The sequence below is a fragment of the Varanus komodoensis genome, unplaced genomic scaffold, assembly GCF_004798865.1.
Source record: "Varanus komodoensis strain SLA01 unplaced genomic scaffold, ASM479886v1 scaffold9, whole genome shotgun sequence".
Taxonomy (NCBI): Eukaryota; Metazoa; Chordata; class Lepidosauria; order Squamata; family Varanidae; genus Varanus; species Varanus komodoensis.
In genome coordinates this window covers 34612942-34637394 of record NW_025336598.1, presented here as the reverse complement: position 1 = coordinate 34637394, position 24453 = coordinate 34612942, and the positions used below count along the sequence as shown (strand labels likewise).

Here is a 24453-nt window from a genome sequence, read left to right as displayed (position 1 = left end):
AAATATCATGACCCTTTCCAGACGTTTTTGGCTATTTCAGAAACAGTGTCTTGATTTTCCCTGCCCTTGAGAGTCAAATTGGCTATAAAGTACCACATTTGGAAAATCTGAACCAGGCTGAAAGATGCATTCTGCAAGGCTGCCTTCTGTGTTTTGCTACCAATTGCCAGAGAACAAAGGGATCAATGGTTTTCATTGCATGACAACAGATGAAATCTTATCAATTATGCAACACAGCAAATGGTGTGCATGTGTGCATGCGTGCGTGTGTGTGTGGTCATAAAACTGGCCAAGCCAATTGTAGCTCCTGATATAGAAATTAATGAGATATATCAACCAGCTTTGACAGGAAAATTATATTTAGGATGATATTATATAAAACTAGTGTTCAAATAAAAGAAAGGAAAAAAAAAACCCTTGCCTGAACTCTTACTGCCATGATTTTGTCATGCTCCTACTTCAGCTGAAGCAAAAAGACTGAGATGGAAGCAAATCATTCATATTTATAGGAACAGCTGGCAAGGAACAATCACCCACCTGCGGCATAGATGGGCTGGAAGCAAGATCCACAGTGCACTGCCACTTCCCTGGGACTGAGGTGCATTTAGACCCAAGGAAGTGCACTGATAGAGACTAAGCTTTTCCCTCCAGGGGCAAGTGGAATTAAACAGAACTTCTGCATAATGAGTCATATTCTGGTCTGAATTAAATCACTGTATTCTATCATTGATAATTTACTGCAGATATTACAGAACAGATTGCAAAACCTCTCCATTTCAAAAACAGTTTGCTATGTTGCATGGGAGAAAAACAAGTTTAAAGCCCTCTTCGACTCACAGAACTATTTTCACAGTTCTTTTGATCCTGGCGACTGACTTGCACACTGAAGGTCTGTGTAACAGGGCTACCCCAAAAAGAGTCGGGTGCAGTAGTTCAGCACTAGTAAGAACCCTGAGTCACAAGGCCTGCCCTGATCCCCAGCAGTCCATGCAGCAGAGTAGAGCACAATCCAAATAACAGATTACAGAGTGATGCTGCACAACCAGTTTTTGAAACCACATAATCAGCTCTGAAAAGAAGTGCCATCTAGATGCAGCCTTGCATTCCTGCACTCTCATTATTTCTCATAGGTTTAAATCAGGTCAAGAGCTTGCTTAAATTTTTTTGATTGTTTGTTTTGCTTTTGGACAGGTGGAAAGTTTAAAAAAGCACTAATGTCCTAACTTCCCTCCTCTTCCCCCACTTCCCATCAATACTGGAGCATGTTTGTTTCTTCCTCTTCACTGAAAGCCAGGTCCAGCTCTGGCCAATCCAGAAAAGTTAACTGAACACTATTTAAAGGCCTATTTAATAAAACTTGAAAGAATAACTGTTTATTAGCTATATTGCAGGTACCTAAATAAAAGGAGTAAAATGTCAATTTAGGGTGGCAGCTTACCTTAGTCAGTTTGTCAATCTGTTTCTCTAGCTCCTCCACACTTGCTGTCTGGTCCCCATCATCCTACCACCAATAAACAAAATTCAGCACTGCATTATTCTCCATATACTAATTAAGTTCCTGTAACCTGCTAAGGTAACATCAGAGTTTTGTAGGACATGCCTTTAAAATTATTAAGGCGTCACAAAATGAAAACAGGAGTGAACCAGCACAAATTTCAAATTGGTTTTTGGAGAATTTAGGCAAGCTCGAAACTCACTGGTTGCCCCATCCCTAGCTGTATTCCCATAAGACTCAATGCTCTGATCATGGTCTTGCCCTGTGCCAAGGCAGGTGTTGAGAAGAAGCTGCCATAGTAGTTGTATGGCTAACTGCTGGCAAGCAAGCCTTTGGCATAGAAGGCTTGTCACCCAGTCCCTGAGATCTCCTCTTTTTTCTACCACTGCTGAACTGGTTAAAGGTGCGTTAAAGTGTACAATCAAAAGAATTCTACTCATCCTCACAGAATTTCAAAACATTGACCTTTGAAATATATGGCAAATATAGCACTTGAATGACGTCTGACTCTCAACTGGGGCAGCCACCATGGCCATGCGCCATCAGTGCATCTGCTTTAACGAATTTGAGTTTCTCCCCACTACTTTGGTTATTGCCAACACCCATTGTTCAGTATTCTCTCAGGTGTTGCAAAACACTGTGATCAAACTTAGTTATATACCCTTAGACAGTCCCCTAATAGTGGCCAATCCCCTTAAACTCCACTCTTTGGCATACATCCTCAAGGATGGCAGATCTCCTAACGTATACCTCATAGAAAATGTCATGCTCCTGAAAATTCATTTTAAGTCTTTTTCTCATAATCAATAATGGAATCTGTTAGGCTAATCAATCAGCCTTTGAGGAGAGTTTAGAATTTTATTTCAACATTCATGTGAAAACAAAGTAACTTTATGAGATAAATGTGATATAATGAACACCATATACAGCTGCTATTGATCTTTTTATGAAAGACTGATTAAAGTTTATTGTTTTTCAATTCTTCTTGATGAATACACAAGCTGGCACTGCATAAGGAAAATATGAACCTAGGCCAGGATTTAAAGAACCATGAGATTAGCTCAGGGGGCCAAGGGTGTTTCACATTCCTCCCCTCCTCCCCCAAACAGCAGACTAGCAAACTCCTTTTGAAACAGAGGGAAGTTTCAAAAGCAGCTGTTAAAAAAAAGTTTAGAAATCCAGCACAAACCTCTCATGATAAGCAACTCTTTGTGTCTTGGCCCTAGGTTGGAGAGATTTCATCAAATTGTAATTCTATAGAATCAATTCTTGGGAGCTATACATATACCATCTACACCCTGGGCACTTCTATAACAATAATAAAAACAGTTATGCTTGAGGTTCTTTAATTACTAAATTGATTTTAAAGTCTAGGAGGCTTGTAAAACTCTAGTCACAGATATCTGTAAATCTCAACATGGACGGGCCATCTAGTATTTATCAGAATTCCTCACCTCATCTTCACAAATATCTGCTTTCTTTCCCTTTTTGTCATCTTTGTCATCTTCCTCCTCATCCTCTTCATCTGCTTGCTCATCACTATAATCGTCATCGTCGTCATCATAATCACTGTCTCCTCCCTTCCGTCTCCTTTTTCGGCCTGCCGTGGGTGTACCTAGGGAATGTTGTTCTTCTCCTAGATCGCCTCCTCCCGTAACATCTCTTTTGCCCGTTTTCTTAGCATGGATGATTCTAAGCCTTTAAACACATGGTAGACACATGGCATGATGAAGCGTCGTTATAGTGTACACAGAACTCCTCTGAGCTTCACTGAGGGAAGAACTCTCAGTACATTATCTCATTTATTATCAACACTTAAAATAGGAAGCCTTGGGCCCCTCAGAATGTATTTAACCCAGGTCTGCATGACTTTGCATATCCTGTAGTGCTGCATAAAGGATTCTAGGACAAAAAAAGGTTTCTCAGAGGTCTTCCTACATGCCTGAAAGAGCACCATATGCTGTGATCCTTTTTTGGTCACTTCTTAAATATCTGTTGTTTTTCCATATACATTTTAAAAGTCCACTGTCCATTATTAGTGTTGGAAACATCAGAAACTCAAGTAACACAGATGACAATAAGCTTGACACTTTATCACAACTATATGAATACAAATCTCTGTATTTTACACAGTGTGGTATTTTATGAAGCCTTACCTAGGAGGCTAATCTTGTAGAATTCTGGGCTGCAAAAGCTTTAGTTTCATTTTTATGAAACAAAAGAAACTTACATACCAGTAAGTACAGTTGTAGTAGCCCTTCCTCATCTCTTACCCTATAAAACAAGATTCCATACAGCAGATGTTACAGCTCAGCTACCAGGTATCTTGCAGGCAAATATTCTGAAACAGCCTAGGTAGGTACTTCAATAGCCAGGTCGAATGCCTTTGCTTAACATTATAGCATATAACAGAATTTGAAGAGATATGAAAAAGTATGGTTGAAAAAGGCAAGGATTTTATAAGAAAGAAAAGGAAGCAGGAAGAAGACGAAACAGGATGGCAAAAGTAGATAAATTTTGATAAACCAATGCTGCCATGTAATCATGCAGTCTCTTATTCTTCCATTCTTCTTCCATCCTACAAAACGGTATTCCATACAGCAAGTAGATAGGATGCAATGCAGTTGGCTCCTTAAAAAGCAGCTTGGAAGAAAGCCCATGATTAAATAAGGAACCAGATTTGAGGTTGACTAGGGTGAGTAGAAAGAAAGAAAGAAAGAAAGAAAGAAAGAAAGAAAGAAAGAAAGAAAGAAAAGAATTATCTAGTATTTCTCATTGTTTTCAATCAATTAATGGCACCTCTGTTCTTCCAGACCAAAAGCTGCAAGTTGTTGTTTTTAACTCTACTTGGCAGGCAGTCAAGGGTCCATTGTTTGTCAAAGGACATAATGGAATAAAACTGCTTAAGACTGAAAATTCTTTAGATTATTTGGAAACAAAGTGATGTTGGTACCTCAGCTCTGAATGTCTGCATTGCAATTCCTGATAACTGCAAAATTGGTTATCGAGTGGCCTTTCTCAGAAATAAGCTGTTAGAATATCCCATTCTAAATATTACAGACTGGAATAAACATTTTTATTGATTTGACAGCTATCTTCTTGAAAATATGCAGGAAAAATTAACTACAATTAGGAAGCAGAGAGAATCTAGTCTGGAAATGTTCTGTACCTAGACTGATTTTCACCACATACCCTGGGAAAGGTGATGTTTAAAGGTATGAGTAAGACCAACCTTCTACTGGTAACACTATGCATCAAAAGAGAAATTTTCAAGGCTATACATTATAGGCACAAGCTACCGACAATCACTGACAGCTTGGTATTACATACCATATGGTACTGTTGCGCTTTCTCAAATTCCAGAAATTTTCTGTCTAGAAATTACTGCAGTTAAATAAGTTCTATAGCTTTTAATTTGTCTGTGCAATGAACTGCAAGAAGTAACTACAAAGAAGTTTCTGCCAGAAGGCAATTATTTCAACTAAATATGATTTCAATTGTGATGCGTATCACCCATCTAAAATATCAGTGGTAGAACTAGGCCATTTACCACACAGTGCCCCCAAATCATTTTACACAGGATAAAATCACAGCATCAATACAGACAGCAAAGGTGCCAGATTGTTATCTTAAAGAAATGTTTTAGGCCACTAAAGAACTACTGATTTCTTCTATGTTTCGCAAGAAGCATTTTCCAGCTGTCATAACAAACGTAACTGCCATTTAAAAGAATCACACTTATCTCCTTTCAACTCTTTATTATAGGTCAGTATTGCTTTGAACATAACAGATCTGGAATTCCTTTAGTCTGAACAGGATAGGTTTATGATTCCTTAACACTTGTGAAACCCACTGTCCTACTGATAGTGTAGAGAATACAATACTGAACATTGACCAGGAAAAAAAAGATAAAAATTGCTGCTCAGGAAATGAAGCTCAGTCAATGATCTTGAGTTGGTAATTATCTCTCAGCCTAACCTACCTCACAGAACTGTTGTTGAAATAAAGGTAATTAGAGGAAGAGTCATGCATACTGTCTTAAGCACCTTGGAAGAAGGATGGGATAAAAAAATATTAAATAAATATTTCAGATACATAAGAGATAAGTCCAATATAAATAATGTTCATCTTCTAGTTAGGTGCTGCTGAACCCTGCATTTTCTTGATTGTCTTATGGCAAAGAGTGTGTGTGTGAGCACATATGTAAATATATACATTTAAATCTTCACCGGAGAGCCAAAACATCATACAGAAACAAAAGCTTTATCTTCTGCTAAAGCTAAGGATGAAGGATGGAAAAGCTGAAAGAAGAAAATTACAACATCTAGGATGAAATAAAACAGAAAGGGAGCGTTCGCTTAAGGCTGATCAATGAAAATATTTCTCCACTGGAGTGTTCTTAAGACCTCAACAGATGCAAAGTGAAACAGTTTAAAGCTGATGACCATAAGATAGAAAAAAGTATCTATAGTCTAAAGGACATGTAATATCTGACTGAATGAAGAAGGAAAGAACCAAATTGTCACACACATTTGCAGGGGGAAAGGAAGGCTGAGGGTAGAAATAACAAAGAAGAAAAGATTTAGAAAAGCAAAGAAATCCTGTTTATGAAGGATTGTTTGTTGACGGTTGGAAAGGAGAGGCAGAAGAAAGGAAAAAAGCCACCATGACCTCCACTCCAATCTAGTACTTACATTTGCTGAAAGGACAGGAAAGAGAACATGGAGTTGCCCCTGAGGCGAGAGGCAGCAACCAGGCATCCTCCCAAAGGGGGCTGCTGGGCACCACCAAGCTTTCATTTGGCCCTTTCATTTGGGCAGGATGATGAGGCTTATGCAGCATGGTTCTACAGGGACACCAGTGGTGGAGGTGCCCCAGCAATACAACCATGAATCTGCATGAACTGGGAACCAGTAAAACATTAGCACAGTTAATATATTTGTCTGTCTGCCATTTCTTTTAGGTCTCTTTTTACTTCCTGTATGTCTCTCCTCTTGTTCTCCTTCCTTCTTCTGAGATGCATTGGGTGGGGGGGGGGGGGGGGGGGGGAGAAATCAGATTAGCAATACAAGCACTGAAAAATTCCTTGATTTGCTGGACATGAAAGAAAAATGGTGCAGAAGAAAGAAAAAGAGTCTGGCTATGCATACCACATGGCTATGCATTCTACCTGTGATCCAGTTATTTCAACTTAAAATTCTTTGGCAGCTGGAGCTATTATACTTGCTGTATGGAATTTTGTTTTGTACAATGGAAAAAATAGAGGGAATAAAATCATCAACCTTCAAAACTTGACAGTTTGCCCAGTAGCAAACAGATAAGATTACCTCAGTAACTGAATTATTCTGTAGATATGCCACATGCCAGCAAATACTTAGCTTCCATAACAAAATCTGAGGTATTTTAATTAATTAGCTAAGCAATTTTCAAGTTTTTAAGGTGATTATAGAATAATAATCTGACCCTATACATTCTCTTTCAGAATAAAGGTAAATTACTAGGATAGTTCCAATCAGTTTATAGGACTGTCAATAACAATTCAACAGCTCCAGATATCTTCAAATGAGAAACAGTCTTCTTCTTTTCAAAGAATACAAAATGACTTTTCTCCTATCCTGAATCCTCCTAATTTGCTAAACTCCATGTGTCTTTAATAGGTTGTAAAAGATAAGCTATGGGCTTTCCAAATTTAATTTCCCATCTTAATTCAATAAAAGGAGTTTATATGTGTTTGTGTGTGTACACCCACACACCCTTACATACACACATATATGTATATGAACATACCATGATTTGTGTTTAGAATTAATCTATAAACAATTTAAACAAAAACAAACTACTGGAATATTTAAAAGAAATATCACTTACTTTCGAAGTTTGCCTTCAACCATCCACTTATCTCTCCTTAAATTTGACATATAATCTATGTTCTTATCTATTTCACTGTTAAAGCAAAAGAAACAAACTCTTAATTATTTAAATGTTTTAAATACCTGGAAGAATTTCTCTCTATTCATTTATACCTGCTGCACATTAAACCTACTATCTATAATAATAAAAGATCTGGCTGCCCATCCATTGACGCTATAGAGCCATAACCACGAAACCTAGAATCCTGACACTTGACATTCATATTAAGAGGACTCTAAGTATTTGTGCAGTCTTCTGGTTAATTAATGAAAATGAGTCCATGTGGTAGAAACAGGCAATAACATCCAGCCTTCATCCAGTAGAGGAAGACATCACTAATCAGCACTTAGCTTTGCAGTCAATAGGGACTGAAACCAGAGGAGATTACTAGGTTGAGAGAGAGAGTTATGTGCCTGCTCCTTCTTGCTGTTGGGCAGCCCCTGGAGTTCACTGACATTCAGGGGGCAATGGGGGTATGCTGTGGCAGGAGCCATGCCTAAGGGTGCCAGGTGAGGCAAGCATAATGCATCCACCTCTAACCATTGTATAAGTCTGCTTGAAAGTGTCACTGTCTCAAACTAAGGGCTGCTCCAACCCATGAGAAGCAGATTAATTCACTAGCTGAGCTATAAATAAATTATATGGCTGGATAAAGATACCACGTGGTAGACAAGTACAACCACATCAACAGTGTTTTGTTAGGCAAAATACCTTTGAGAATTGCTGCTTATGTAGCGACACCCAGCAGGCTGATACAGAATTTGAGGTTGAAACTGTTACATGCAATGTAGGAAAATTATTAATGATTTTTTATTATTTATTTTATCAACCTAGCCAGAAACAAATGTAAGGTGCAGAACATGCACAAAGAGCTAAATATTTATTTACCTGATAACGCTTTTACTACATGCTAACTCATTTACAAGGAAGGCAAGCACGGAGGCTTTTTGAGCTGGTGTGTGTGCCTGAAAAGCTTTAGTTTTCAAGCTTTCTGTGAGTTCGGTTTGCCCACAATGGCCTTCCATAAATATCTGCAGGATTTCGGACACGTTGTCTCTGTTGATGCCAACATTCAGCAAATGATCCCCAAGAATGGTTTTGGCCTAGGGGGAAAAGTGTGCTCATAAATAACTGTACACAAAACATTTTAAGAGCCACAGCAAAAATGTAACACACATTGTAGTTTTTTGGTGGCGAAAAGAAAAGGTGCTATGCCACATGCCATCTGACCATTTGTCTCCTCTCCTCAGTTATTCTCACAAATGCAACAAACTAATTTGTCAGCTTCTTTATTTGTAGGAAATTTATATGCTACTTATTATTCAAAAGCTCTGCCCAAGTGGCTTCCACTTCTCGGGCTTGGCTGAAAAACTGTTGCCAAAAAGATTTCTGCGTCAAGGTTCCTTCTAAGTAACTTACCTGCAAAATCTCTACACTGATTTTTCAAAACATGAAAGAGGAATAAGAAAAGGCTTAAAGTAGGGCAGGTGCTGAGAGTAAAAGTGTCCCAAACATTTTGGAGTATGGACTTAGATGACTCTTGATTGCAGCAGTAATCTATAACCATGAAATCAGCTGAGTGGAGGCAAGCTTGTTAAAGGGATGTCTGAAAAATAGTGGCTTGAAGAGGCCTGGAAAACTAAATTGTACTTACCTATGAATTCCACTGATGACAGCAGAAAATATCTTTATTAAAAGGTTGTCTAATAAAACAATTAATTTATGCTTTGATAACATATGAAGCTGCAAGCTTGCAAGCTAGAACCCTAACTTTGTAGCTGTATTCCCTGCAGAAAACCATCACGTGGGCCAATCAGAAAAGCAGGGAGGAAGCAATAGAGGGTGCTGGAGAGCTGTGGTGAAGTCTTAGCAGTCCAGACTTTCACAACTTGCTGCCCTCCACTTGTGCTGCACTACAGTTCCCATCACCAGTGACAGTGCTGTCTTTGACCAGTGTAGCTGGGGATGATTTGAGTTGTGGGCCAACACATTTGAAGAATGCCAGGTTTAGAAAGGGGAGTGCCCAGGACATCTAATCTGCTTGGAACCTGTTGAGCTGGTCTCAAGAAGGAATACATTTATACCATTTAGCTAGTTTCCTGGTCATGTTCTTCCAAAAGGAGAAGGAAGGGAAGGGAGTCAATTCTATCTGGCATACCAGTTCAACCCTCTCCAAAGTATTATTATTATTATTATTATTATTATTATTATTATTATTATTATATTGTTCCTAGTGCCACATTTTCACCAAAATCTCAAGGGTTTTCTACATAAAAGTTTTACCTAGCATAATTTAGCAAATTGCTGTCCATGGAGAAGGAAAGAAAGGTAGCTGTAGAAAGACATAAAAAGTGATTGTATGTACTAATTCAGTTCTCCATGTAGCTCAAACAGCACGAGAGAGTTATCAGCAGACTTGGGGGAACCCCAAAACACTCCAATGAAAACAGAGCATGCTCAGTACCACAGCAGCATTTGTTGCATGTCTCACTTGTTCCAGTCTAATAGGAATAGGATTTTTTTTATGATTAGCTTGGTTCCCAAATGATGTGCTGCTATTTAAAGATGCACTGCTATTACAAACCAACACCTGACTAATTCTTACAGCAAGCTATTAACACTGGGCTGGATCACTTCAGAACATAGTTGTGGAACATCATTTGATAGAATATTCCTCCTCAAACACATCAAAAAATAATCCTTGCATAGAGAAAATCAATGGTTCTAGTCTCTTAGTGCTAGTATTCTCATGTAGAGGATTTTTTGTTTCATTTTTTTCCATTATAAGAGAGCCCATATGAAGTGGTATGTTCTCATTCTTTGCAAGAACTGAAACACAGACTGCACATAATAATTATTAATATCACCACTAAATTACCATGAAAGATTATCAGATCTTTAGTGATTACCAATAAAGATGCTACCACATTGTTCATTACCTTATATCCTGTTATTAGTCCTGGATCACAAATCGCAGCTGAAAGCAGCCTCACAAGCAAATCTTGTACTTCTCCCATACTATCTCCCATATTTAAGAGGCCCTCTTGGAGAACACTTAAAGTCGGGACATCCAGGTTCACGTCAAAGCCAAGAACTTTACCAAAGTTGCGCAGAAACTGCACCACCATGAGACAGTCTGAAAATGTGCTTCCAGAGAGAACCAAACCTGGAATCCGAGGCAACTCTGGCAAAGGCTAGAATAAATGAAAATCACTTATAAAGCTTTATGCAACATTTGCAGTCAACTATACAAAACTTGCAGGGAACTGCTCAGTTAATCACTGGAACAGCAAGCAAGTTCTTGCTAACCTAGCAAGTTAAGAGCTCTTACATTTAGGGGCATGCAAACTCGTTCCAGCTTGTCCTGAAAATAAATAAGGCTTTTTTCAAGAATCCAGTTGGGTCAGGCAAATCAATATGAATATTTTTTAAAGGCTAGATTTGGCCACCATGCCTCCTTCCCTACTAGTCAAAACAACGTTAGCTCATTAAAAGAAAAGGGGGGAAATGGGAGGCATCCTACCAACATGGGACAAGCCCAATGGAGCCTTTTCTCAGGTTTGAATGGCATTCAGAGCATCACTTCTCAATAGAGATTGCGGTCAAGGCCATGGTGAATCAACGAAACCCCTGCAATCAATTACAACTCCCAGTTTCCTACTTTACGCCAGGTGTCCTACTTTACAGAGGGCGTCTTTGATTTGAAATGTGGCCCAATTCAACATCAGTTTAAAAGGTAAAAGAGCAGGGTCTCCAAGCAGCTCAGAAACACTCAGCACTTTGAGAGCAGACTGAACACCACCTACTCTCAAGATTTCCCCAGGATTGACACATACTGTTGTTGATGTCGTTAGTCGTGAAGTCGTGTCCGACCCCATGGACAACATTCCTCTATACTGTAATTCTACTTAAATTATAGTGATTCTTTCTGTATTTCCATCCATGTATCTACATTCACATATGCACATTTTATGAAAACCTGTATGCTTTTTGTCCACTTTTTGTGTGATGCAACTAATGTATAAGTAGACGCCTTGTCCTAAGAAAGGTCTAGAGCTACAGGTACCCAGAAGAAAGCTTGGCTGCTCAGAAATATTAGCTTGCATTTAACAATCAGGCCCGGGCCCTTTACTTGTAAAGATATAAGCAAAGGGATATAGACCCACTTCCCTTCATCACAGTTAGGAGTTCATCCAAAGCTGCCACACTCTTAGAAATAGAAGCAGAAAAGATAAAATCAACCAAGGGCTTTACCACACTTTGCTTTGAGATAGATATAATTCAATGCAAGGCTGCCTCTTGGTCTCTTAATCAAAGTCAATAGGTGTTCAATGGCACATAACCACAACATAGGCAGCATTCCAGATCACAGCATGTTGGACAGTTGGGCAAATACTGCCTGACAAATATATGTTTTAGTTGGTTTCTTGGGGAAAAATGAGCTTCCCTAAAGAAAAGTATTCCCTTGTGTTACTAAAAATTCTAAGCTGCTGCACTATTTATTGACTTTCCAGAAAGCCCACGAGGAATAAGGACTTAGTCCTATGCATGTTTAGACAGAGAAAAGATGCTGCTTCTCCCCATGCACAAGGCTGCACCTCAATAAATTAACTGGAATTCTGCTGGAGCAGACCAAAGGGCAACTCTGGTCCAACTTCCTGTTTCCCAGACTGGGCAGCCACATGCCCATAGGGACCTCGCAAGCTGGACATGAGGCCAATAGCTACAGAACTTTAAAGAAGCATGACAGAAGCTGCTGGAGGGTTCTAAAATGCCTAGCCTGATGCAAGTCACTAAATAAGCCCTCTGAAAGACACATTTTAATGACAGTACTTCTAATTTTAATACCAAACCAAACATACTGTCCCAATATTTACTTTAGAACTACAATTTGAACATACTTAAATGTTAAAGTAATATTATCAAGCCATCTAAAGTAAAAATGGGAATGATTTTAAGGACGGCTACACTAAGAAAAATTAATTATTGTAACAATGGTGGATGAAGGAAAAGAAGAGCAGCATGAAAAGAAGCAAGGAAATAAAAAGTAAATTTACATTATTCTGATTACCTTCTGGTCTGCTAAGCACATATCTTCATTAGGCTTCTTTAGCTCCTTAGCCATTTCTAATTCCAATCTTCGCTGTTCCAGTTTACGCTCTTTATTTAATCTCTTTTCATCACGTTTTTCTTGTTTTAACCGCTCTTTCTCCTTAAATAGCACAGAAAGGATAGAAAATTAAACCCATACATTCCACTTACAAAGGAATAATTTAAGGATTGGAAAAGCAGCAGTTACAGATCTTAAAAATCACCACAGCAATTAAAACACTTGGATTATATGAAGGCAAGGGACAAAAGACACACCCAAATTTTAAAACATGGAGGCACCCATTCTGCAGGTGAGAAGATCTGCAGTATTGCTTTTTTTCCCAAGCAGACACTGACCTTTACAAGAAACATCCATTTTCCAAAGAAGATAGTAGGCAGACAGGGTATCCAGTGCTTAATTCATGACACAACTTAGTAAACCAGTTTGGAATATGTTTTCAGGACTGTGAATGAGCACTACAATATGTGAAGTAACAGTAACATAAGCAAGTGTCCCATCAGAGTAAAAGTTGTCTTTCTCTCACCACTTAGGAACCAGAGCCTGTCCTTAAGCACTCTGGGTGAAGGAGCATCTTTTCCAGAGTTAGGAGCAAGATGACTGGGCAAACCCAAGGCTCTGAATTGTGTTTTAAGGAAATATAACTTCGGTGTGCCTTCTACTTCACATGTAAGATAGAAAAGTATCTCTGCCAACCAACACTTAAGAGCAGAGCAGGTTTGAAGACTCATCTGAATGGTATAAATGGGTATATATGCTGGTATATTTGTCAAACCAAACCTTTTAAACATTTAGGATACATTTGTTTAATCTTAATGATCTCTTAAGCAAGCAGAAGCCACTTTTGTTCTCATAACACATGACCTCCTTTCTTGAAAATATCTAACCCTCCTCAGTAGTGAATATCCAGAATGAGGGAGAAGCAGCAAAGGCCCTCACCCTCTTCCCTCCCATCAATAGAATGGAAGTTAGGATTTGAGCCAGTGTTTTTGATCATTTTTCCAGAAAAAAATGTCATCCTAGGACCTCAACAATAAAAATCACATTTCATTAATTGCATGTAGTCATTTGCTATGAAAATTACGACATATAATCTGAAGGTGCGCCATGAAAAATGGCAGCTCGTTCTGTTGCCAGGATTTCAGTCTGTCAGTCCTACACACAACTATTAACCATTCACAGATCTCCTCAAAGTCACTTGAAAGCAGCAAAGAACACAAAAGAAAGGTACGTACAGAACACTCACATGAGATCTGTTTAAAGGAATGTTAGTGTTTCATAAAGCAGGATCAAATTATTTCTTACCTAACAATATGGTGAAATGTGTTTAAAACAATTACGTTAATTTGATGTCTGATTTTATTAGATGTTCAGAAGTTCTAAAAAGGGCAAAATATGGATTGGGTAGCTTGGCGGAATCACTCAGTACTGTTCTTTGAATTTATGCAAGTTAATATCTTTGTTCAGCTAGACTTTCTTCTCTATATACTACCTGTTATTTATTGCCCATATTTTGCCCAATCTCAGCTTTCCTTCTTAGGGGAATAGCCTCTTCTGAGGGACCACAGTGCATGGAGAAAGTGCAGCCCCCCCACATCCATACAGTGTCATCTTGATCCTGCATTAAATATAGCATGCTTACCTTTACATAGTACTGAAAATAGCCTGAGGCTGAATTTCTGTACACACTTACCTGGGAGGAATTCAATGGGATTTCTGACTAGACATGCATAGGATTGTACTGATAAAGTTTCATCAAGAAAGAAAACTATATAACCCTTTAATATTACTACATCAGAAATATGTTTAAAACAGGAAAATGTGCTCTTTCCAGAGGAGTAGGATTCACAGCAAGGAATATAAAATCCTACTATTTGTTTAAAGACAAAGCAGCATTTTGGACAAACATAGACAATGGAATAGAAGGTAAAAAAAAGAACTCTGGCCAATTGTTATAAAGCTTCACAACATCTGTGACTGTAAAACCTTCTGCCAGATCAGTATTACCATTTGGATATTCTTAACGTGTGCATGCGTGCGTGCGTGTGTTTTCTTTTATGATACTGCTGGGTACCTTAGATTTTTGTTCCAGGCTTAATTAAAATTGAGAATCTTTTGTCTGTGACAGCAGCTTGCATTCAAATTTAAGAGGCATAAATAAATTTTAGAATACAAGGGAGTACTGTTGGTTGCAAGGAGAATAAAAGCCTAATAAAGCTGACATTTATGCAAAGCATATAACAAAGCAGAAACAACAAGAACTGCAGAGGCTGGCAGAAGATGAAGTCAGACGTGTGTGCACTGCAGAAATATTTGTCTTAATATATACAGCTGTGTGTGGGGGGGTGCACACACTTGTGCTGGTGCGTATATGGCTCTTTCTTTCTTGTTGTCCTCACAACAGCCCTGTGAGGTAATCTGAGTGACAGTGATTGACAGACTTCTAAATACAACTCTCAATATGAAATATGTTAGATTCATTAACGGCACGCTTTAAACATAGAGGAAAACCTGACTGTGTTTCAGAGCCTGAGTCTTTGCTCCTACATAAAGAGCACAGATTTTGTTTTGGGGTTCATGCTGCCAATGAAAGCCTCTCTTCCTCTTCTTACCAGGTTGTTTGTGAGCATCATTTGCACACTTCTTCAGCACAGGGAAGAAGTCTTTTGGGCAGCTTTTCCCCGCAAGCTGTCTCCCAGAAGTTTTGGATTACAACTTCCATCAGTCCTGCTCCGCTCAACCAAGCCAGTGATGATAGGACTAAACAACTGGAGGGTGCCACTTTGGGGAAGGCTGTTCTATGGGATGCAGAAGCTCTGTGGAAGAGGTAGGCTGCGTTTGGTCCCTTGGACTTCCACGTACCACCTCTTGTGGCCCATGGCTCATAAAATCAGCAGAGCTTTATGGCAGCTAAGAATTGGAGGAAGACAGTTCCTTCTGGGTTTGGATGGCAAGCAGCCTCAAGATGCCCCCACTCACTTGTCCTACGTAAGATCCTGCAGCTGCTGTTGCAGTTTAAACCCTGCTTGTGTCACAGCTGAATAGCAAAGCAGACCGATGGGGCTACTGGCAAATTTACCACGCTTAACATAAACAGTAAGCATTTTAGTTTCAGAAACATGACAGTACCAGGCTGATAACTCTTGTTACTTAAAGCACAATCCTATGCATGTTTAGAGAGAAACATCCCCATGCTCTCTAGCCGCTGCGCAAAGGACTGTGCCCCTAGAGTGCTTTAAACTACAATTCAAGAGATGAAATATGGAACAAATACCTCTGTTGTAAAAGCATATTGATATAATGCTTTTTTATTTCATCTGCTGAATAAGGAAACACAGAGGAATCAACTTCTCTGTCTATTCGGCAGCAAGTGGCACCAAGTACAGTGGCATTTATTCCTGGGTAAGCGTGTACAGGACTGCTACCTATATTACTTATTTTAAATCACTGACAAAGACAGGCCAGCTGTTCCTCATAAAGGGTGTAATCTACATGCTTCAGGCTCAGGTTGGTATGGTCAGAGCAATTTTAATTTTAATTTAATTTTAAACTAAGTCGTTAATCTAATTTATATTTCAGTCAAACTCAGAATTATCTCCCCACCAGCAGCTGGAAGTGCAGACACTAAAATGGGTGCCTGCCTGTGTTAGAGTTCCACTCCCCACAAACATCTGGGCCTGAGAGGGCAGCAGGTCAGCTGGCTGAATGCTGGCAGCAGGAGGACACTGGGCCATCAGACAGAACATCCTCTTCTCATTTCCCAGGAGGCAGTGCCTTCCTCCTTTAACCACTGAGGAAGAGGACTGATACAGGCCTGAACCACTGGATGCATACCTAGAAGGCACAGTGGACCTTACTTTGCCATGGCCTGTTGGGCAAAGAAAACCTGCATAGCAAAGGCGGAGCATGAAGGTGAAGGAGCCAAGTATGCAGTGTAGGTCATGCATCAATGGAAGCAACTTGTGCACTAAAGCAAGGGCAGAAAGTCAGTTCCCTGTCTGAGTGAACTTTGCTAATCAGGCTTGTTAGAATGCAGTGCAATTTATATCATTCATACAACGCGTGGTAGAATTAACCCTCAATGTTGTTAGGTTCTACCAGAATGCTTTTACTTTCTTATTTTAATTACTGTAATTTTAGCTGTATTGTATATTTCTTGTTTTTAACTAAGTGTCATTTTGTGTTTTATTTATTGGCTGGTCAATGACCAAATAAAGGATTGACTGACTGACAGATTTATATCATTCAAACCGTGAAACAGTCTTTGCAAATCACATCTCATTCTGGTACTGCCCAGAGGAGGCGTTGTGTGTCTTGGGAGCTAGACAGGCCAAGGAAAATGCAGCAGGGCACTGCCACTGTATATCACTAACTGCGTATTATACATTCAACACTGGGCTGGAAAAATTATGCTTAATCTTCCTGCAGTACTGGTTGCATCAACTCTGAATCAGTAAAACATTGATAGCTCTTTTTATCAATTTTAAATAGTCAAAACATACACACAGACCACTTAAATCTGAAAAATGGGTTTTCTTAAGTAAAACTAGATCTGCAATCCCATATGGCATCTTCAATAGGCAACAAGGTGGCATAAATCATCACTGATGGAATATTCACAGCACAAGAATCACTTGGGTACTGTGAATTTAATTCTGCTTTCAAAGTGTTTATCAGACAACTTCCGAAACCTGAGCTACACTCCCATATTATGACTGTCTAAAAACTGCTGACAGAGCTCCTTTGTGATAAATGCTTCTTTAACAACCCTTTGTTGTATATTGATCCTCTGAGAGTTATGGGGGAGGGGAAACCTAGGGTACGATTATGGTACTTTGTAATACAGTTCCCTTAAATAAAATGAATAAAAATGTGTGTGCTATTGTTTAAATTTTGCTAAAATAGACAACTCAGGAGAGTCCTGAATAATAGAATGTAAGGCAAGAACCACCTGAATATTGAATCATTTCTCGTAGTACTAACAACAGTCCGGTTCACATGTTAAGATGACCCACAATCGTTGCCATGACTGAGACAAGGTGCTGACGTATGCTGCCCATTTTCTCCCTCTGCAAGCAGGAACAGCTAAACAACCTAGAACCCTGACCCTCGTGCTGCGTTTGAACCCAGGCAAGCCAGTGAAACAACCATAGAACAAACCATGGGCTCTTTCTCTGTCTTGTTGGGAAAGCAACAAGCTAGAGGGACATGCTCAGGTGCAATGCTCAATTCAAGGCTTACCTCTGCACTGTTCAGCTGTTCCTGCTTGTGGAGAGAGTGTTCAGGCAGCACAGACCAGCAAACAACCTTGTTCAAAACCCATTTTACTTTTCTAATTGCTTTTTATCCATTTTCAGTTTCCAAAATCTGAGATACACTCCCATTTGTGGTTGTCTACAAAATGTAATGATTACCGGGGATTTTTTAAAAATATGGGTATGCCTTGAATAATATTTGAAGTTACAAGACAAAGCATGGTACTGAGTGAAAGCAGGGAAACACCAAATAGTGTAGGGCCTTAGCAATCTTTTATCTTGCCCTGACTGCACAGTATAGAAACTTGTTTGTGAAAGGCCAAGAATATCCAATATTTAAATGAGGAAGCAAATTCCTCCCATTCACAGAAATCCGGAAATCATGTAGGTGTGCTGCAGATGCTGGTGTGGTCTTGCTTCAGTTTAGTTTAGTCACTCCTGGACTTAGTAGACTCCTTACCTCATGCACAGAAGCAGAATCCCCAGCATTTCCTCTTAAACTATTAAATAACTAGTGATGGCAAAGCCCCCTTCACTTGAGATCTTGAAGACCACTGCCTGTCAGAGTAGAGTGCACTGGGAATACATCACTCTGATCTGATGTAATGCAGCTTTCTACAGTCTTGTATCATGTATTATTTTAAATAACCCTTCTATGAAGCTATGCCATTGCTAGATTTCCTGTATAAAAGGGGACAGACAAACTCGAATTGCTTTTGTTTTAGAGGAAGGAACCAATGTGTAAGCGTTTGTTTAGTGTGAAATTAGAAAAGCTCCACCAAATCAAATTTTGTCAGGTAATTTAGAATTGCGTTTTTAAAGATTTTCCCTTTCTGGATACTAATCACAGATGTGATAAAAATATGCTTAACCAGTAAGTTGTCTAGATTTATGTGATTTTGTTTTATTTAATAATCTCTGGTTAAAATATGCTCAATTAGAGTTCAAAAGAATTTGGGCTTTAAAATAACATTAGAGTTTAAAACTGATAATGGTAACTATTGAAAAACGATATTTACCTAGACTGCTGATGTGTAAACATTACATTATTTCTGGGCTTATCTGCTCTTAATTATTTTATTAAGGACCCAATCCTTGAAGAACTGTGTTGGTAAAAATCTCACACTTCCTATGCCTTGGATCCTAAGTCAGAAGAAGGAAGCTCATAGGAAAAAAAGCCTAATGAAGGTGCTATGCTAATACAACCTTTTGCATTTTTCTTTAGGAATGTTCCTTTTGAACAACATGGCTCCCTCTATTTGTCACTGAATAGAAAAATTCCTCTCCTCTCTTCTTGTAGCCTCTTCCCATTCTGTAGTCTGAACAGCTTGCCCAGAAAGTGGATCCCCTTCTGAACACAGTGAAATGAGGAGTAAGAAGGCTGCTGGGAAAGGGTGGAATTGTCTAAAACTGTGTTCTCCAGTTTGACACGTCTGTGTTTTAGGTCAGACCAAGCAGGCTGGTAAGCAAGCCAGAGTGTCTGCCCAATGAATTGCTAGTATGCCAAGTATCTCCAGAATCCATAAAAGAAGATTTGCAGGCTTAACAGAAAGAACAGTCTTATCCTATATTTTGAGGAAATAAAATCACATTTAAAATCAGGTAAAATTTAGAGGTATAAAATTACTAACTGCAGAAGGAAGAGAAAGCCAATGGATTTTCCTTCCATGTAAAGCTATTGTTTGCCCTTAAATTTATGGATTCAGACAAAGAATTAGCAGATTGATACAAATCTCCAGTACAGAGAAAGGAGGAAAGAAAAATATCATTTCAGAGAACAGTACTCACTTCAGCTTTTTTACGTGCCTCCATGGCTTTCATAAGCATCATATGCTGTCTTCTCCTTTCCCGTTCCTATTAAAGCAGATAAAATTAGAACAAAGCACTAGTTGTCCCAAGATCAGAAGTTTGTTTTGTTTCCAAAGCTCAAGAGGACATGTTTAGCATTAATAGACAAGTCAGGGGTATATGCTAAATAAAAGACAAGAATAGCCAAGTCTGTGCATGTTTTAGTTCAGGTTTAGAAAGCAAATACAAGTACAACTGAAAGCAAAAAGGTAAAGCGATGAACATGGAGACAGTGTAAAACAGAAGCATACAGATTTACTTATGGTCAGTTGTGAGGCTCCTTCAGAAGCTGGCAGAACAAAAAGCATAATGGTTGGCTGGAACAGGTCAGTTACCTTACATCTGCTATAACAGAAAGCTCGCAATTATTCATTGAGTGGCCAATTAAACAAAAAAGCTGCAACTTAGATCCTCTGAAAAGTAATCAAAAGGGATTTTTTTTAAATGTTGAAAACCATTTTGACTACTTATTGGATGTAAATCTCTTTCTCTCTCTGGATAGAAAATTAAGTATGCAGCCCAATGGATTGAAATGAATCTGTTGGTTTTAAAACTAGTTTCAGATGAACTAGTCGTGGGTAATACTTGCACAAGGTTGCAATAGATGGTCCTATTTACTGTTCCTCTAAGACAAGCCACAGAAGCTGCACCATAGATTAGGTTAATGATGACCTGGACTAGAGCACAATGCAAAAAAGTCAAGAAGTTCAAGATTCATTTTCATTCCAAAAGAAGATGGAGTTATTATATACCAAAAAGGTAGCAAACTCTTCAACCAAATTCACACTAAGTATTTCCAATTGTGTAGTATTGCAATCATTAAAATTGTTTTAAATCATTTATATTAAAATGAAACGAATATAATGTTTCTAAGGACCAATTGTGGAGGCTGCCTAGTGAAAGTTAACTGGTCACCTTTTACAGGTCCAATGTGCCATCTTAGGAGAAGGTGATTTTTCCCCAGTTATGTACAGTAGTCCAACTTGATATTGTGGCAACAATAATCCTGATGTCAAGGCAACAGCCTTGCACATGTCTCACAGGGATCAATTTGTAGTAAGTTTGAGGTAAGTCATGTTGTTTTTCTTTTACAGACAGGACAAGCAGATGTATGCAATGCACTGTGCTGGAAAGCCATGCAGCAGTATGTAATATGACAGCAGCCAGTGCTACATTTTATGCATTGCTATGACAACCATATCACAACCAAATCACAATGCGGTGTTAGATGTACAAAAATAAACATACCCATACCATATCTAGTCTATGCCTCTCCAACTCCTGGTAGAAAGAGTTGGCACAACATTATGAGACAGAAATCACAGAGTCAAAAACCACTTTATAAACCCCCAAAGATCCCAATATCAAAGCAAAGCAATTTACCCTTAAGTGAATCAAACAGTTAAGCAAAAAACAAATGAAATAAGATTTCATTTTTTAAGGCTTGTTGTCCAAGTACTTTAGATACGATTAAAAAAAATAGCATGTATGCTCCCCATTAAATTCTGGATACACACCTGGTGTTTCAGAAGTACAGCTTGCTGTCTTCTCATTTCTTTTTCCTTAAAAATATGAAAAAGTAAATAAAGTATCTAACAAACATTATTATCAAAAGCGGAGCATTTTTTTCATGCAAGCAAAAGTAATATCCACATTGTTTCTAATCTTTAGTGCCTATGTTTTCAGTCCATGGAAACCCCACCCACAATAACCTGAAATAGCAGACTGGATACCTTCCATCAATGAATGAAAGATGCACTGGAATTAATGTCAGCTCCTGCAGAGGTCACAAGTAAATTCACTTCCAGTACTGCCTATCAAATGGTATTGTACAGCTCATTTCATCTTTCCCTCTATAATGGAGTTTTTGTGTAAATAAAAAAGAAGGTAGAAGTGATAGGAAAACACATGCCCTGTGTAAGATTCCATGACTGAAGCTGAATTTACTCCAAAAAAGGGCTTGCATTGACAGGAAAAAAACCATTACAAATATAAGAGTAGAACTTACTTTCTGTGAACCTAAGTTCCTTCCAGGAGCAAACACTTAAGCCTGCAAGTAATCCAAAGGCCTGGAATGCACGATATGACAGCCCACCAAGGCTTAGGTTATGCATGGGGTTGTCCCACCCTGCTGGGCAGCCGGGAGAACCATCTTTGCATGGCACTCATGCGCAGCCAACTTGCCATGTTATGTGAACCCAGGCGGCAGGGGCTGTTTGAGCACTGGGCAACCTCAAATAATCCTCAACCAGCTCAAGATGCCCACAATTGCATGGAATGATATGCTATGGCAAGCCAGGTGCACACTGGTGCCTAAGCCCCACGGGTGAATTAAGGCAGGATTAGCCACTGTGTTCCCTGAACAGAATCTAAAAAGCCCCTTGCACATATTGAAAGTATGTGTCTGCTCACATACAGAAAATTATCTGTTCCTGCCCATGTCACAACTTCTGGGGCACTGCCCCAGAATGAACAGGATGAGAATAACAAAAAAGGATGGGAATGGAGGAACCTGAAAATTCCCTGTATGGACACAGATCATAGCACATCTTTACTGCATAGCAAATGATACTGTATTTCAAGAAAATACTCTGGAGTGGTATGTTATTTTTTAAAAATAATTTCATTGCTATTTTCGCTAATATACACTAACCAAATACCAAAAAACTTAGTATAATCTTTAGAAGACCATATGAACACACACACAAAACATAGCAAGACACACATCTATACACATATGCAGCAAAACATACTAGATAAAATGGTGTTTATTTTATTCTTTTTAATGACACTTTAATAGTTGTTGATGTGCATAATTGTACAAGTCATTTTTTAATGTTTGGAAGATAAAAACTCTGATGCTCATCTAAACTAACCTTTATTCGTTTTTCGGCCTCCAATAATTTGGCATTTGCTGCTTCTTCTTTCTTTTTCTTTTTAGCCTGTGCATGCAAAACAGGTTCCCAAGGTCATGCAACGGCACCACTATAGTTTGGAAGTAATCTCAGACTGGAAATAAAACTTCATGCCTTGTGAGGTGTGAACAGATACCACTAATCATGTGTATATCAACTATTTCTCAATACATTATGTATTGTGAAAAACACATGATTTTTTTGTGGAGCAGATGAATATTCCTAACGAAGGACACACATCATATATCAAAATGAAATTTTAAAACACTGTTTTAAAAGAATGAACTTTTAAACTTTTTGTTTCAAACAGGTTAAAAAACCTTCAGTGACTAATTATTTTTATACTTTTTATTGATATAATATACTGAATCTGTGGGGGAAGTTTTGAGATCTCAATTAAAGACAATGTAAAGAACGATCAATTGGCACTTTATCAGAATCACATTTCTCCCTGTTTAATATATTAAGAGTGCAAGCTGATGAATGTTTAGACAGGAAAAAAAAAACTTTTTCCTTCCAAATATCCATAGGACGATGCCATAAAGAATTAGTGACAACTGACCCTAAAAATAAATCTGTTAAGAGATTAAAAATGGAGATTTGCAATAGAAATCTTTAATTTTTCTCCAACTTAGCTATACATGGCATGAATACACTATACAAACCAACTGTTTACAATACAGAGACTCACAAATCCTTCAGAAGAATAAACATGCACATTTTGTAAGATTAAAATCATGCTGTTCAAATGTCAGCTTCAAAGGTATTTTCCTAATGCTTGCTGTTTGTTCTAATAACTCAACCAAATGTTGTTATTTCTCTTTTCTGACTTTGCAATTCAGTTTTCTATCCCCTACAGAGCTGGATCCAGAGTTGTCCTTCTGCAAATGGAAGTGAAGTGACTGAGATCCAGCAGAGGCTTCTGGTGGAGGAACGAAGGGGAGATTATGTTTTCCAATTTCCTTTTCCCCCTGTAGCATCCTACCTCACCTCCCATGCTGTTCCAAAGGATCATCCAACATTCCAGAATAGCTTTTTAGGGAGCACAGAGAGATGCAGAGGGGAAGGAAAAATTGGCAAACATTGCTTTTCCCGTCTTCTTTCAATGAAGCAACTGTTGAACAGCATCCTCCTAACAGGAATGTGTGTTTTACATTTATCCTTTGCTTCAGAACAATCCAATGCATAACCAACAACAAGCAAGGGTCTGATAGAGTCCCGTAGCCAAACACTAACAGATTTATGATGGCATAAACTTTGGGGACTATAGCCCACTTCATCACATGTATGATGATTTTGATGCACTTGTTAAAGTGGATTCTATCCCGCAAATACTTTCATCACAATGCATCTGTTAGTCATTAAGCTGCTACAGGACTCTTTATTATTACTGCTGCAAGAGACTATCATGGCTACCTTCCCGGAGATCCTGTACATGTGCACTTCCTTAAAATGTATATGGTGAATTGTTCTTTGGCAAATGGCTTAACACATGCTTCAAATATAAGACTTTGCATCTTTGGATCCATTTAATGGATTTTGATTTTGCAAAAAAGAGACAGTACAGAACTCTGATACAAGACTTTGGCAAATTCTTGCAACAGCCCCTTCCTTGCACTTCCTATTATAAGCTGGTTTTAACAAACAGGTTGTACCTCTAAAATTTGCTGAGCTCGAAGTTCTTTTTCCATCCTGATTTGTTGAATTCTCTTAATCTTTTCCTACAACAAAAATGCTGTCATTTATTTTAAGCAGCAGTAACAACAGATCATATCTTTTGCAGTCTATAGCTGAAAAGTGGGTTTTCTACACAGATTACCCAACTATGGCAAGATTACCCAACTCACATCTCCAGAATGTAATGACATCATAGTCTATTGGCTTTCACCTGGTAGGACAGGCACAAGAATGTAACGTTCC

General features: G+C 38.6%; 1 protein-coding gene across 17 annotated transcripts in view; it reads right to left on the bottom strand.

The window, feature by feature from the left end:
• BAZ2B (bromodomain adjacent to zinc finger domain 2B) overlaps positions 1 to 24453 on the bottom strand; it is a 644512-nt gene that overhangs the window by 21837 nt on the left and 598222 nt on the right. For 11 of the 17 annotated variants that reach the window (XM_044418080.1, XM_044418065.1, XM_044418076.1 and 8 more), the window contains 11 exons: positions 24189 to 24254; positions 22495 to 22560; positions 21136 to 21180; positions 20867 to 20899; positions 19559 to 19624; positions 12477 to 12617; positions 10345 to 10599; positions 8294 to 8508; positions 7364 to 7438; positions 2950 to 3193; positions 1439 to 1501 (listed from right to left, as the gene is read on the bottom strand). In XM_044418080.1, coding sequence (XP_044274015.1) covers positions 1439 to 1501; positions 2950 to 3193; positions 7364 to 7438; positions 8294 to 8508; positions 10345 to 10599; positions 12477 to 12617; positions 19559 to 19624; positions 20867 to 20899; positions 21136 to 21180; positions 22495 to 22560; positions 24189 to 24254 — 1269 coding nt within the window. The remainder of the gene's footprint in view (positions 1 to 1438; positions 1502 to 2949; positions 3194 to 7363; positions 7439 to 8293; positions 8509 to 10344; positions 10600 to 12476; positions 12618 to 19558; positions 19625 to 20866; positions 20900 to 21135; positions 21181 to 22494; positions 22561 to 24188; positions 24255 to 24453) is intronic. The other 6 variants (XM_044418071.1, XM_044418073.1, XM_044418079.1 and 3 more) reach the window with 2 other exon arrangements.